At 44.0% G+C, this 16,609-nt stretch overlaps 1 protein-coding gene across 3 annotated transcripts in view; it reads left to right on the top strand.

Moving 5' to 3' along the window:
- Nucleotides 1-2,069, top strand: part of LOC149309190 (uncharacterized) — a 58,646-nt gene extending 56,577 nt beyond the window's left edge. For all 3 annotated transcript variants that reach the window (XM_089531915.1, XM_089531914.1, XM_089531913.1), the window contains one exon: nucleotides 400-2,069. In XM_089531915.1, coding sequence (XP_089388041.1) covers nucleotides 400-503 — 104 coding nt within the window. In that variant the 3' untranslated portion in view covers nucleotides 504-2,069. The remainder of the gene's footprint in view (nucleotides 1-399) is intronic.
- Nucleotides 2,070-16,609: the final 14,540 nt, after the last annotated feature.

Raw genomic sequence — 16,609 nt, 5'->3', positions numbered from 1 at the left:
AACTACTCAGTATTATTACTGAAATGTCTGTATCACAAGAAAATGTTCCAAGGGCTCCCTGAAATAAAACCATTGCATTGAAAGTCATTAGACATTATTTTGAGTTTTTGAGATTCAGGCTGTGTCTGCACTGCAGAAACAATGCAGTTTGACTCCACTTTAACTGCCATGGCTCAGTGCTGTGGTATTCTGGGATTTGTGGTTTCGTGGGATATTTAGCCTTCTCTGTCAGAGAGCTCGGGTGCCTACAGCAAGCTACAGATCCCAGGAGTCCATAGCATTGATCCATGGCAGTTAAAGGGGTGTCCACTTTGTTTCTGTAGTGCAGATGCAGCGGATATGCTAAATTTGAGGATAACATATATTTAAAAATTGTTTCTCCCCTTTCTTCTGGTGTAGATCATGTCATGGAACTGAGTCACTCCAGTTGGGAAGAGAGACCTCCTCGTGCTGTTAACCTGGAAAACCGTTCCTCCCCACCTCCAATCCACACTACCACCTAGCACAGGAAGTGAAGGGCTGAGCTGGGAGCTGTCCTGTTGATGGAGAACTCTCATTTTTCATCAAGTCGAATCAAATTATTTCCTTTAACAACTATTTTTTCTCTTTTATCCTCTTTTCTGTTCCAAATTTGTCTTTCTTTTGGCAGTGTTTGGTTTGTGTTCAGTGAATTATTTAGTAGAGAGAAAGGGAGGAACAAGGGAGAGTGAAAGGAAACCTGGTGGGCAGCGAAGATAGGAATGACACCTCTATGCTCAGAGGTAAACATGATAGCCAAGTGCTGGAGCTGGGTGGCAGAGATGGCTATCTCTAGTATGCCTTGCAATTCACAGGTTGTGAGCACGTACTTCAGGTTGGTGATTGTCTGAAGTGCCTGAGCTAGATCAGAGTAGATTGTCAGGTTGAATCTGGGATGGTATGAAGGAGGACAGTTTGTCCAGTTTGACAGAACTTTATGATACTTCATTCTGCACCATGATCTGTTCAGGATTAATGTTACAGGTTGCACATCCTGCATCCAAAGTGGCAACTCTAGATCAGAAGTGGACAACATACAGTACACCTTCCCCACCCAGTTTTGCATCCTTCCTTTCAAATCGATCACTACACTTTGGGTGGCCCCCGGTTTTAAAACAAGCACCCTTTGAACTTTCAGAAAATCAGTGGTGATTTAAAGAGCTGCATTTTTACTGCAAAATAGGATGCAGAGGGAGCACTCATATTCTTCTTAAGCAAAATCATGCTCCTAGCTTAGAAAGGAACGACATGTTTTCTGTATGATTTGTCTTAAAGGAGGGAAGTTGTGCTTTTGTGGGGAGGCAGTGCTTGCTGCTGAATTTTGGCCGTGGCACTAAGGTCCAGAAATTTCAGCTGAAGTTGTGGGCCACCCCAGGATATATGCATTTTGGCTATCATCCATGGCAGTTCTTTAGAGGTAATAACTCCATTGAGATCTGAAATTCTGCAATAGTTGTGTGTGAAACCAACAGCAACACTGTTATCCACATAAGTTAGTTGCTAATGTGCCTCCAGACAATTGTAGTGCCACCATCTAAATATAACACTGTACAGCAATTCTACCTTTCTATCTTTCAGGTATTGTGCAGTAGGAAATAAGATAGAAGTAGTGGAAAAACACAGGAGAATCACAAATAGCAGGGTTCGTTGTCTCAGTCATCTGTAAAATTCTGTGAACAAAGCAGGGAGGTTTCACAATAAAAACTTCATCTGGAACCACCTTTCACCTGAAGGCATTATCACTGGGGCAGATACATTTTGAGAAAGCACAGGGTCCCCAAGAACCAGCAACCTGAGCCACATTCAGACTGATAAGCTAGAGAAGAGTTCTAAGGGTGGTCCTTTACTCTTTTGCCTCCCCTCCAAAATTACATTCCTCCTCCTGAAAGCTGAAAATCATGACTCAATCAATCTGTACAGTTTGAGGTGTTCTTTTTCTCTTTCTAAGCCCTTTGACCAGCTACCTGCCCCATCCTTCTTCCTGTGTATTGGAAAATGCCTCTTTTCATGTGCCTCTCTGCTCTATTAAAGCTTTGTAAATAAAAACAATGTTTAAAGTGTGTTTTATGGAAGTGAGGGGCGGCCACAGCATGAAGTAAGCCAGCTTGTCCTTACCATGTCAGCCAAGAGTTGTACTACCCTGTGGCAATTATATATTTTCTGCAGATTATCCATGAATGCATGAAACAAGCTGTGCTGGCTGTGGGTATGACAAAGTATGAAGAGTAAGAGTTCTGATCTATGATTACTCCCAGTTAGAATTCTCACCTGTTTGCATGTTCACTGTTATCTTAACTCAGACACCAAAAATGGTGGGACCCTTCAGAAGTTTAGACTGCAATTCCTATTCCTAGCCAGCACAGATAATTGAGATGGATGATGAAGTTGCAGTGCAACATATGGAGGGCTGCAAGCTTCTTGCCAATGGACCTTACCACACGGGGGCTTTTTGAGCGTCAGTTCGCATTGGCCAATGCGTATTCGCATTATATAGAATTGGAGTTCCACACCTGTGAGCTCTGAATACACATTGACCAATGCGCTATAACGTGAATACACTTTGGCCAATGCATATTCACGGCTGGGTTCCGAACTGAAGGCAGCCGGCTCCTCCGTTTTCCGAGTCTGCAAAATTAGGGGATCGGCTGGATCCGCATTGATGGCCAGTGCGGAACCTCTGCTGCTTTGGCTGGTGTGTACATCCAATCCGCTGGTTCTCCTGAAGACCATCGGTTACAAATCTCCCATGATGCTGCGCTGGAATTTCACCCTTCTCCTTCCGGTGGCCCTTTCCCCTTTTAGCACAACCGCTGGGGCTGGGGAGCATTATTTCCACTGAACGAGATAAAGCAGAAACCTTTTGTGTCCGGGGAGGGGGGAATGTGTGTGTGTGTATACACACACACACACACACAAAGATGTGTGTGCAAGCATATACATGCAGCATTACACTTTCAGCTGCTCCACTCTGTGTGTGTGTATGCATGTGTGTATATGTATATGTATGTGTGTATATATATACACACACACACACACACAGATGTGTGTGCAAGCATATACATGCAGCATTACACTTTCGGCTGCTCCACAGTTTGTGTGTGTGTGTATATATATATATATATGCGTGAGTGTGCATATGTATATGTATGTGTATATATATATATATATACACACACACAGAGACAGCTGTGTATATACACATATAAATACGGCTTCACACTTGGCAGTAACACTATAAGTGTGTGTGTGTATACATATATATATATATATATACACACACACACACACACATATATATATAAACACTCAAGCAGACAGATGTGTGTGTACACATATAAATAAGGCATCACACTTTTGGCTGTGGCACAGTGTGTTTTTGTATGTATATGTGTGTGTGTGTGTGTGTGTGTATATATATATATATATATTAACCTTTATTTATAAAGTGCTGTAAATTTACACAGCGCTGTACATACAATCTTTTTAATTGGACGGTTCCCTGCCCTCAGGCTTACAATCTAAAAAGACACACACACACACACACATAATAATAATAATAATAATAATAATAAATGTTTATTTATAAACCGCTTTTCCAACGATCAAAGCGGTGTACATGTCGTTAATCAAACAGTAAAAACAGTAAAAAAGAGTCTACATCATAAAATACATATTAAAATAGAATTAAATTCAAACGACAGTAAAAGCATCGGATAAAAAACTGTTAAAAACATAGCAATCTATTAAAACCAAACTGCAGAAACAATAGGGGAGGTAGAATCTTAGATGGAGTTGGGAGGGTAGGCTTGTTGAAAGAGATAAGTCTTTAAAGCCTTCTTGAAGGCTTCCACCGTTCCACTGTGGCGGATATCTTCAGGGAGGGCATTCCATAAGGAGGGCGCTACAGCTGAAAATGCCCGTTGCTGTGTTGTTACCAATCTCACCTTAGGGTGGTCAAGTAAACATTTTCCTGTAGTTCTGAGCGTGTGGGGAGGATTATGTAGGGAGAGACGTTCCCTCAAGTAACCCAGGCCCAAGCCATTTAGGGCTTTAAAGGTAATAACCAACACTTTGTGTTGGGACTGGAAACGTATAGGCAGCCAGTGTAAAGATTTTAAAATAGGTGTTATATGGTCGGACCTCGGTGTCCCCATAATTAACCTGGCTGCAGCATTTTGAATCAGCTGCAGTTTCCGAACCTGATACAAAGGTAGCCCCATGTAGAGCGCATTGCAGAAATCCAAACGAGAGGTTACCAGCGCATATACTACCTTTTCTAGGTCCCTCCAGTATATAAACTCTCATACAGACAAATGTGTGTGTACACACTTTTGGCTGTACCACTATGTGTATATATATAAGTATGTATGTATGTATTTGTGTGTGTGCATACACACACACACACACACACACATATACAGATGGTGCATACCCCTTTCGTAAGTGGCTAAAGGCAGCAAATCTTGCGATATACCGCGCTAAACAGTGACCTTATTCTTCACCCCCGGAAGTTAAAAATGTTGTGCCCCGTTCAGAGCCCCACAGAGCATGCGCAAAGCTGCTGATGCGCATCGGCGAACACACATTGTATTGGGTTGGTGTGGTGATCCAATCTGCACTGGCCTCGTTTTGCGTGAATACACATTGGCCGATGCGCAAGACCTCGATCCGGAAGGCCGCCCAGGTGTAGATGAATGATGCGATATGACGCGAATATGAATCGGCAAAGTGTATTCAGAGAGCGCGAGTGTGGATGAACGATGCGATATGACGCGAATACGAATCGGCCAATGCGAACTGACGCTCAAAAAGCCCCCGTGTGGTAAGGTCCAATGTTCTACACACACATACTGAGATATTTCCACTTCAAATAACTAGTGTGGTAAGAGTAGCCTACACACTCTTCCAACAAACAATGCCTATTTTGTAAGAAACATTTACTTATTCCCACTGTTTACTCAAATCTATTTGTTCTAGACAGCCCTGTCTGTTTTATTTGAGAATTAGATTTCACTTCTTTCCTAGCTGAATTTGGCAGAAACTCTGAGTAGCTAAATGTTTTCAGAGTGAGGTGACATGGCATGTTTACAATCCCGGTGTTATCCTCAAATGTGAAAATAGGCAGCCATGGTAAGAAAAAATTATATTTTGAAGTTAACTTTTCAAATTATCTGCAACAGAGCATGGCACTGTAGCCCATCAAAGTAGCAAACACTTATTGGATTTTCAGGCAACCATGCTATGAATCACTTGTTTATCTCTCTTGAAACAAGCACCCTTGGTTTCTTCCATCAGATGTGTGATTTTGTAGAACTATGTGCCTGCTGAAAGCCTGGATTTTTCTCCATCAAATCTTCCACTTAATTTCTCCCCAACTCTGCTCTCAGTACACAAGAAAAATCTTTGCTCCCTTCAGAGGGGCATCTTTGTGTTGCTACAGGAACTAGTTTTTTACACCAGCTCCCAGCTGGGACCATGCATACAGCAAGAGGCATTGTTGTTGCGTTCAGAGTCAATTGCATCCAGCTATTTGGCTTTTTAGAAGGAAATGAGTAAAGCTAGCTGGCATCTGCCCCACTTGAGGAGACAAGGGCTGTTTTATGCTTGTCTTAACTGCTTCAGCCATGCCGTTCCTTTTAATTAAGATCTGTCTTATTTCTTGATCGTATCAAGGAGAGCTGTTCAGAGCGTGTACCAGCTTGTTCTCATTTGGCCAGCACATTGTGCAGTGGAATAAGGTGGCAACAAAGTCCTAAAAGTGGAATGTTGTCCAACTGTTGGCTTATTTATTGTACTTATTATGCACCAGAGTCATGGATGGAGGGCAAACCAATGTGTTTCAACTTGCCCAGAAAAGGAATCCATGCTCATGGTCCATATTAGTGAAAGAAAATGTGTGTGAGAGACAGTGTTGCCTATTACATATTACTTTTAGGGAGAGGGTATAATGAGGGTGCAATAAAATCACATTTCAAGAGTAACATACTGCTTGTTTTATTTCAGTGGTGTAATGATGGGAACTGAGTGAAGGATTATAAAACTATGCTCCACAAACTCTAACTCCTGTGATTTCTTTTTTTATGAGGAAGGTGAAATAGTAAACTATCACACTTAAAACAGGTATAAAAATAACATACAGGTTTACAGCTGAAGCTGATCTATCTATAGCATTTTATTTCCTCCTTATACAAAATAATAATAATAATAATAATAATAAATTTTTATTTATATACCGCCCTGTGGCGAACCAATCCGGGCGGTTTACAGCATTAAAATAACATACAGCATAAAAACAGTTTATTTCCCTCCCCCCTTAAAAAGTAATTAAACAACATATCTAATTTAAAACCACAATAACTAGTTAAAATAACAATAAATTAAACAAAATAATACCAACCAATAAACCACTGCAACTTCAGTTCTAAAGAAAAGGGGGCTTTGGAGACATTACTGAGGAGGGGGAAATCCTAAGATCCTGAGGCCGGCATATTTCAGTCTGGGAAGGCCGTCAATTAACATCTTTGGACAGCTTCAAAAAGGCTGTCAAGACGGATCTCATCCGGCAGGCCGTTCCAGAGCCTAGGGGCGACAACAGAGAAAGCCCTCCGGGAGGTCGCCGCAAGCCTCGATTTTTGAGGCTGCAACAAGTTCCTCCCAGAGGACCGGAGAGCGCGGGGAGGATTGTATGGGAAGAGGCGGTCTCTGAGATAGCTTGGACCCAAGCCATTTAGGGCTTTAAAGGTAATAACCAACACCTTGTACTGGGCCCGGAAACCAATAGGCAGCCAGTGGAGGGACCTCAAAACCGGAGTGATATGGTCCCTTCTGGATGTTCCTGACACAAGCCTGGCTGCCATGTTTTGAACCAGCTGTAGTTTCCGAACCAGGCACAAGGGTAGCCCCATGTAGAGCGCATTACAGAAGTCAAGGCGAGAGGTTACCAGCGCGTGCACAACTGTCTCGAGATCCCTTACTTCCAGAAAAGGGCGCAGCTGGCGTATCAGCCGAAGCTGATAACAGGCGCTCCTGACCGTCGCATTAACCTGATCTATCATCAGGAGCGACGAGTCAAGGAGCACCCCCAGACTGCGAACGCAGTCACTAGAGGAGAGTGTGACCCCGTCCAGGACTGGTGGTTGCAACCCAATTCTTGGTTTCGGGGCCGCTACCGTGAGCACCTCCGTCTTGTTCGGATTCAGCTTCAATCTGTTTTTCCTCATCCAGCCCATTACCGCCCGAAGACATTCATTGAGAGAAGAGATGCCATTAGAATTCGAGGCCGACGAACGAGACATGGAGAAATAGATTTGGGTGTCATCAGCGTACTGATAGCACCCAGCACCATAACTCCGTATGATCTCACCCAGCGGCTTCATATAGATGTTAAACAACATTGGGGACAAAATAGCTCCCTGAGGGACTCCACAAAGGAGCTCCCTCTTTCTGGAGCTACTGTCCCCAAACAGCACCCTCTGGGACCTGCCTGAGAGGTAGGACCGGAACCACTGCAATGCAGTGCCTCCGATACCTAATCCCCCCAAGCGGTCCAGGAGGATGCTGTGATCTATCGTATCGAAAGCCGCTGAGAGGTCTAAGAGCACCAACTGGGTCACACTACCCCTGTCGATGCTCAGACGCAGATCGTCAGTCAAGGCAACCATGGCAGTCTCAACCCCAAAGCCTGTCCTGAAGCCAGTTTGAAATGGGTCTAGATAATCGGTTTCATCCAAGACAGCTTGGAGCTGAAGAGCAACCGCCCTCTCGATTACCTTGCCCAAAAATGGCAGCAAAGAAACAGGCCTGTAGTTGTTCATATCCAGGGGGTCCAGGGAAGGTTTTTTCAGAAGCGGCTTAACAGCCGCTTCCTTCAGACAAGATGGAACATGCCCTTCCCTAAAGGATGCATTGATGATATCCGTGAGGAATCTCCTCAATGCATCCCCCCCCTGGACGGCCAGCCATGATGGGCAAGGGTCGAGAGGGCAGGTTGTTTTCCTCACCTTGCCAAGCAGCTTGTCCACGTCCTCGGTACTCACTGATTGGAGCTGATCCAGAATAACTTCATTGACGGAGTCACTGGACACCTCGCCTATAGATTCTGTTCCAACAGTGGCGTCTAAGTCGGCTCTTATCTGAGAGATTTTATCTGCGAAGAAGTTGTTAAACGCGTCACAGCAGGCCATCGTCGGGTTAAGCAAGGGATTTGGCGCAGGAGAAGTTCTGGAGCATTCTTTGTAATTTCAGTATTTCAAAGACTAAGAATTAGGGGTGGAGGAAGGGGAATGAGGGCTTTGTCCTCCCAAATAAGAATTCTGCCCCCAATAATTTTTTTCCCTTCAGCCCAACATTTTCTAGCACTGCAGTAAGTTTAAATTTCAGTTGAGTACTTAGAAATAAATTTTAGGCAACCAAAGAAATGAGGCACGCAAAGTTACCAAGGGAATGCAAACACAAGAAATAGAAGAAGTTTAGGTGTGAACAATTTTCACTGTCTCACTCTCTTGAATGCTAGAAATTTGGGGACTGAAGGAAAATTTTATGGAGAGGCATAATCCTTATTTTATGGGGCAATGGCCCCATTGGCCCCCTCATATCTGAAACACTCCTGGTAAATATGGTTTTGATGTGCTCAGTGCACACATATCCAATCCCACTCCTCACAACCTTTTCCTGACAATAGGTGGCCAACCAAGTTGCTGAGAAATTGTGATCCTTCCCTGCTCATCACTCACAATATGCTTCTGTGGAGTTGTTTTCGCATGGGTCATGAACTGGAGGACAGCAACAATTCTTTGCCCCCTCCACTCCATTTTTGTATACATTTTTAAAAAGTGGGATCTCCAAAAAGTATTTCGATATGACATTTCTGCTTATACAAAATAATTCATCAGATTACACCATCACTAAAAAAAAACCCTATCCTAACATCTAGGTAAAGGGGAAAAGAAAATAATGGAGGCAAAGGCCAAGAAAGTAGGATTAAAAGCAAAACATAACGTATTATTTAAATAGCTTCAGAAATTCTGAACAAATGCTATTTAATGTATTGCTAATATGAGTTCCCCTAAATGCGCCTTAACTAAAATGTGGTGTCAGTCCAAATTTCAGTGCATGGAGGATCCATAGGATTATAAGACAAAGAGTTTGGCCGCCCATACTTAAGACTTCTAGACTGATATAGTGAAAGCCTGTATGTAGATACCCCCAAAACCTAATTGAGGGTAGAAAATTCTCAAAGTCAAGTTAAAGAGCAAAGCTCTTTTATTGTTCTATATCTCACTAAAATGGGTCAGTTAAAAAAGAAAAAGACCATAATAGCAAAAGTAATTTTTATTTTGTCACTTAACAGCAGCAGCAGCAACAACAACAACAACAACAACAACAACAAAAATAGCAAATTTCCAAATGCACCCACTCCCTGCGGTCACCTTTGTAACAAGGCAAGATGCTGTTTTCCCAATGGAATAGAACTGCATTCTTAGGAGATTATCACACTGGCAAAAAAGATGGGGATATAGCGGCATGCTTCCGTCAATATCATGCAATAATGCAATGATTATCACATGGCATCACACAATGTTGCAATTATTCAGTGAATGTGAATAAAGAGGAAAAATTGAATTAAACTGTGACAAGCATAAATGCCTTCCTGACCCTAGCAAGCATGATGCTAAAGGATACGAGTCGCACCCCAGAACTTCCTAAGGACTTGAGGTTCCCTAGTACTGTTTTAAAATGCTTTGCAATATTTTAACGAATTTCTAATTATCTGCCAAATAAAAGCTTAAGGAGGAAATAAAGGGAGGCAGCAGTCAGCTCCAACACCTTCGGCACCAAAGAATTTACACAGCTTGTAGAACTAAAAAAGCTCTAAGTTCATTAATCTACTGTCCTTTCTCACAGAGGTATATTAAGTATAATGCTCATACCTGCCAGCAATTCAAAGATGAAATCCAAGACACACAAGCAACATCAGAGTGTGTTCAGAAGGGTGTGGTCAGGCAACAAGAGGGTGAAAGTTCTGAGGAAGAACACACAAAATGGCTATTTTCTGCAAACAAACCCTAGAATGTATGTACTCAGTTTAGGAAAGCCTGAGAAAGGGAGTGGGGGGTGTCTACTAGGGAGGTCAAGACTCCATCCCCTTATGCTAACTAAAGACTTTATCACACCAGGCTATAAAGCAGAATTACACTAAGACAAAAGCTCCTTTCGTCGGTACTTATCACACAATACTATGTCCATCCTGCTGCTGTCTTGCTTTCTGCTTGTTACTCTAGTGCAATTAGGGTTGCCATAAATGAGGAGCTCCGAACCGGGACAAATGTAGGACAAGGCTTAAAAATGTAGGACCATTTTTTTTAAAGGTCCTACATTTTAAAACCTTGTCCTCCTCCTCCTTCCTGGCTTGGGAGGAAGCCTCGGCCTCCTCTCAGGCCGGGAAGGATGCAAGGGCTGCTCCTCATCGCGGCGATCACCGCGGCGGGAAGCAGCCTCCTCCCGGCCCCCACTCCCTTTCCCGGCCTCTGTGAAGGCTTGGGCCTCCATAGAGTCCAGGAAGGAGGGAGGAGAGCGCCCGCGATCGCCGCGATCACGGGCGGCCCCCACTCCCTTTCCCGGCCTCTGTGAAGGCTTGGGCCTCCATAGAGGCCGGGAAGGAGGGAGGAGAGCGCCCGCGATCGCCGCGATCGCGGGCGGCCCCCACTCCCTTTCCCGGCCTCTGTGAAGGCTTGGGCCTCCATAGGGGCCGGGAAGGAGGGAGGAGAGCGCCCGCGATCGCCGCGATCGCCGCGATCGCGGGCGGCCCCCACTCCCTTTCCCGGCCTCTGTGGAGGCTTGGGCCTCCATAGAGGCCAGGAAGGAGGGAGGAGAGTGCCCGCGATCGCCGCGATCGCGGGCGGCCCCCTCCCTTTCCCGGCCTCTGTGAAGGCTTGGGCCTCCATAGGGGCCGGGAAGGAGGGAGGAGAGAGCCCGCGATCGCCGCGATCGCGGGCGGCCCCCACTCCCTTTCCCGGCCTCTGTGAAGGCTTGGGCCTCCATAGAGGCCGGGAAGGAGGGAGGAGAGCGCCCGCGATCGCGGGCGGCCCCCACTCCCTTTCCCGGCCTCTGTGGAGGCCCAAGCCTCCACAGAGGCCGGGAAGGAGGGCCAGGGCCGCCTGTCATCGCGGCTATCGCCGCGGTGGCAAACGGCCTCCCCCTCCTTCCTGGCCTGGGAGGAAGCCTCGGCCTGCTCCCAGGCCGGGAAGGAGGTGGAGGCCGCCCCTCATCGCGGTGATCGCCGCGGTGGGAAGCGGCCGCCTCCTCCTCCTCCTCCCTGGCCTCGCTGGGGCCCGGGAGGGAGCGTCTCCGCGGCTGGAACTCCAACCGCGGAGAGCCTTCCCAGGCCTCAGCAAGGCCTTGGAGCCGCCGCGGCAGCTGAGGTGGCTGCGGTGGGCGGGGCCGTCCCGGTTTGGGCGCCAAACCGGACCGGGACCGGGATGGCACCGCCCAAACTGGGATTGTCCCGCCCCCCAGCAGGATATGGCAACCCTAAGTGCAATAGGTTCTCAATCTCACTGCTATTCCATTATTGCCTTGGTGCAATAGGTCCCTTCTACTGCAGTTCCACTTCTCTGCCCGTCACATAGTGTGAGTAAGTGTGATCCCCTCCACACCTATTGTGGCCACCAATGCCTTCCGAAAGCCAGCTGCTGTGTGCGTATTCACACAACAGCCAACTATGGGAGACGATTGGCAGCCCCGATCACTTGTCGTTCCCTCAAAGCATGGAGTCACTGTGGAATGTGCATGCAGCAGCCCTGCATTTTGGGAGGGGGGCAAAGCAGCAATCATGGCTGCCAACATGCGTTTGGTACTGCGGAAAACAGTTCATGCAATCAGATCACCAAAGCTCTATCACAGAGGAAAGTGTGGTAAGAAATTATGCCAAACCAGTACTGGTATGATAAAGTCTTGAGTGCAAACTACTTTTGCACTTTGAACAGTTTGCAGCAATTGAAGTAAACCAAAGACAATGGGGGCAAGTGAGAGGAGGAGCAGGGAGAAAATGGGACATTTTTTAAGCAGTCGAGAAAATGGGACAGCTGAGGATTAACTAGGGCTGTCTCTGCCAAATTGGGACAGTTGGAGGGAATGTAACCGTATAGCTCTCCTAAAGGCATACACAAAGAAAGATATGCTCAGCAGACACTATAACCATGAGGTTAAATCAGGTATCTGGATATTTTCAACTAGAATTTCTCCAATTGTGACTGACATCTTCTGACATAAACTGATATCCGAAAGAACTGAATCATACTGAGGAACCTGTTGTATTAAAGACATTGAGAACATTATCATTGGCTTGCAGTTAAGTACACAAATATAATTTCCATCGAAATAAAATTATATGAACCTACATATTACAAGTGTATACCCACAATTGATATTTGGCTACTTCAGCCATTTCTTCAGACTGCTGTAGAGGGAAAGATGAGACAAGGAGGTCTACTTCAGCTACTCCACAGAGGGCTCTCCCAGACTAGTCTAAAGAAGAGTGAGTCACTTAGGTTTTACTGGTTGTTGTTACCTCCACATCCATTTGTTCCTGGGGGTGGGGTTAACTCTTCATAGCTGTTTATTGAATCTGCACTAGGACTTCTCTTTCTTTCTTTCTTTCTTTTAAACAGAGCAGCCTTTGGTAAGGTGGTTTGAAGTGGAAATTTTTAATTTTTAAAACACTTTCTTTGGAGCTATAAATGCAAAAATTATTATTATTATTATTATTATTATTATTAAACTTTATTTATATAGTGCTGTAGATTTTTAAAAATGACACACAAATGAAATAGATTCCATGCAGTTTGGGGGAGACTGACCAGATGATCCGTGTGCCTGCTAAATTTATAATCCAGGTGGCAACTTTGTGGATTGCAGTTTCAAGGTCCCAGATCTCCCTTCTTATGGCTCTTTACCTTTAAATCAGACGTGGACTGGACAGCTCTTCAAACAGAGGTTTCCTACTTTACCTTTGTGCCACAAAAGAAACATCTTGCACCATCGCTGTGTCAAGTATATGTCGGACTTTCAGTGGTAACAATGCCAATTAAATCCACTTCAATTCTGGGTCATAAAACCACAAAATATGGAACAGTGAAAGGGTGTACATGTGAATACTTCTACAAGGCACTAATTACACAATGAGAGGAATTGTGTCATGTCCCATCTCTTTTTCTTGGGTAAAAATTCTGTAAGATTACAACTATTACAGTTTAAGTATTAGACACCATGAGGGCCATCAGGCATGACATGAGATCTAAATATGAAATCACAAATAACATTTTGTAGCCTTCTAGTACTAGTCATTTCCAAATAAGTATGAATCAAACTTTTTTTAAAAAAAGTTTATTTATATCAGCCTTTGTACAAACCTTCACTTAAAGTTATTTAGAACAGACATATGACAGTCTTGGTCGGAGCCAGGTTTTTAGGGTACCATAAAACTACCATATTAATTATGACATGAGCTTTCATGGCCTAAAGCCCACATCCTCAGATGTATGAATCAAGTAATCCTCTTAATATAGAAACGGTCATTATATCTGGGTATATGAACATTTATGACTGACAAAAATAGAAGTGGGAAACTCTGTAACTAAATCAACAGAGAGTCTGCTTCCAACCAAAGACTATCATTTTTATCATGGCACAAGTTTTCATGGACACTATCCACTTCAGCAGATTTGTGAAGTATTACCTCAACCAGAAGATTTATACCCATGCTTGCATGGGTAAAAGGACTATAAACTGAGGTGACAGGTAAATTAAATGCAAAAAAGGGAGTACAGACAGTGATAATTACTTGAACAGTTCCTGTAATTTGTAGTTTTTGCTTCCAATTGTGATTTATGGTCCCCAGGATACTAGACAGCCAGTTACAAATATTCCATTCTGGGAGAAGGTTCTCAAGAGTTGTGGCAGAAAAACTGCAGACCTCCTTGGAGAATATTATCACTACACTCATTCCAGCCAAAGGAGCTTATTACACCACTAAAAAACTCCTCTCTCCCAAACTGAATTCTAATTTGGGAGGCAGCCGGGTTCTATAGCACATAATTTGCCACCGAATCCACAGCTGAGTACAGCCCAGCTGTATCCCAGGTTTCAGCAAGTCGCTTTTCAAAGTTGGAAAACTCCCAACTTTCAAAAGTGGTTTGCTGAGTGCTCCTGGAACCCAAGATGCAGTTGGGCTGCATTCAGCCGGCAGATTCAGTGCAAATTATGTGCTATAGAGCCCGGCTGCCTCCCGAATTAGAATTCAACTCAGCAGAGGTAAGCCAGGTTTTTTTAATGGTGCAATAAACTCCTGGGTTTGTATCCAGATTTAGCACTTTATCAATCTTAGAGCCCATACAGACAGGACAAAATAAAGCTGCTTCCGGTCACTTTGGAGGTAAGCTGTTTAAATGACATGTGCATCTTATGTGCTGCTTTGGCTTCTGGCCTCTTAGGACATATGCATCATTTTAAAATTTGCACAGGTAGATTTTAATTGATTTCCTTCTGGGAGCTGCCTTGGATCCCACTGCAGGAGAAAAGAGGCATATAAATAAAGTATCCTGATCCTGAATTGTTGAGGCTTTGGAAACAAATGCCAAAATCTTAAACTTGGTCCACTAGTATAGAGCCAGCTAGTGCAACTTCCACAGCACAGAAATAATACATGTCAATAGGCCATGCCCGGACAAGTGAGCTGCAGCATCTGGACAAAGCTCCAGTGCAATCCACCAGCGAATTTCAGTAATCCAGTCTGGATGTTACCAATTAATGAAGCACAGTGATCAGGCTGTTCCTATCTAGGAATGAGCCTTAACCTGTCATACCATCATTGGGGCCAAAATAGTGTTGTCCCCAAGCCTTAACACTCAGGACTGAAGAGTACTCTCCCAATGTTACTCTTGAATTCAAAGATATAGCTGTGTTAGTCAGTATGTACAGAGGTCTTGTAGGACCTCTGAGACTAACTAAAGAAAGACGTTTAGCCGCTCTGAGAGCCTTTAGGGATGACGGGCGGGGTATAAATACTGTAAATAAATAAATAAATAAAACAATTAAATTGTCACAATTAAAACAATATAAAATGATTTTAAAACATACACAAGTTTAAAAAAATAATTTAAAAAAACCAGTTAAAAAATCTTTGTAGCATAGTTACATATTCAAACCCTGCTTAAAAAAAGGTTTTGCTGTTTAACAAAAGGAAAGCAGGGACAGGGGCAGCACCATGGAAGGGAGTAGCAGAGGGTGGGAGCAGCCATGGAAAAGGATCTTTCTTGTGTCTTCACCAAGCGAACCTGTAATGGTGGCAGGATCAAGAGAAAGCCTTCCTCTTTAGATCTTTAAACTCTGGATGGTTTATATGGAGAGATACGGTCTTTCAGATAGTCTGGACCTAAGCCTTTATACAGACTTGAGAGGCTGCTCAACCTGTATCTGCCTGTTCAGATATCATGCTACTCGTGATTTGTCCTAGTAGTGCCTACATCCAAGGTAGCTCAGAATATAGCCTTTCGTTCATGTCACCTACTCACTCTTTGGAACTCCTTACCAATAAAAATTAGGTAAGCATTGAGCCCTCTGAGTTGTCAGCACCTGTTGAAATCTTACTTGAGGTTGCCCAAAAGATGGGCCTTGTTTGTGCACTACTTAGATATTTTTTTTAAAGGCATGTGATTTATAAACATTGGTAATTAAATACATACATAAATCTGCCAGATGAGGCAACCCTTCATGCAACAGATGAAGTGTACAGTTTGGGGAACAGTTCATGCCATAAAAATATTTATTAGTCTTCAAGCTGCCACAAGATTCTGTGTTAATTTTTGCTGCCTACCTGCCTGGAAATGATTCCTAGGTAAAAAGCTCTGATTTCACAGCTGGACTTCAAAACACAGGCATTTGATTTTTAAAAAGGCTCAATATACAAAGGTTCAGAGTTATCTCCTGCCATTTTAATACAACACAAAAAATGCATTAGAAGATGATTCGGACATCCCAATGGGATGGAGGCTGATTCTATTAGAGGTGGCAGATATCCCCCCCCCCCAATCTTTAAAGGTGACATGTTTTCATGCAATAAGTACACAAGGAAGAGCCTTTACAGTTGTGGAAATCCCTTTTTGGGTAAATTCAATGAACAATATGTGTTGTGAAGACTTTTGCTCCACTTTTGCCACCCTGAGGCTGAGAGAGTGTGCTTTGGGTTTTCCCCCCAGCCTTTCCCACCCCCAAAGTCACACGCCATAAGTCTGCTCCTCTGGCACCAGGTAACACCTGGTGCAGGAACGCCACTGAATGTGAACACTCAGTCTCTAAAAGGTCTAGTCTTTCAAAAACCATGGAGATTTTCCTCAAAGTGTTTGTGTGCCAGTGTGTGTGTGTCTACACACACACACACACACACACACACACACACATCTTTCTATGAAGACGGTATGTCCACACTTATGCCAATATGTCCACACTTCTGGAATGTGCATGCCTTCTCACATTTTTTCAATCTGGTCTTTCAAAAACCACAGAGATTTTATTCCAAAGTATGTGTGTGTGTATT

The sequence above is a fragment of the Sceloporus occidentalis genome, unplaced genomic scaffold (assembly GCF_023333645.1).
Source record: "Sceloporus occidentalis isolate IW3139 unplaced genomic scaffold, rSceOcc1.0.p SCAF_7, whole genome shotgun sequence".
Taxonomy (NCBI): Eukaryota; Metazoa; Chordata; class Lepidosauria; order Squamata; family Phrynosomatidae; genus Sceloporus; species Sceloporus occidentalis.
Note: the sequence above shows the minus strand (reverse complement) of the source record. Positions and strands in the feature narration are given on the sequence as shown.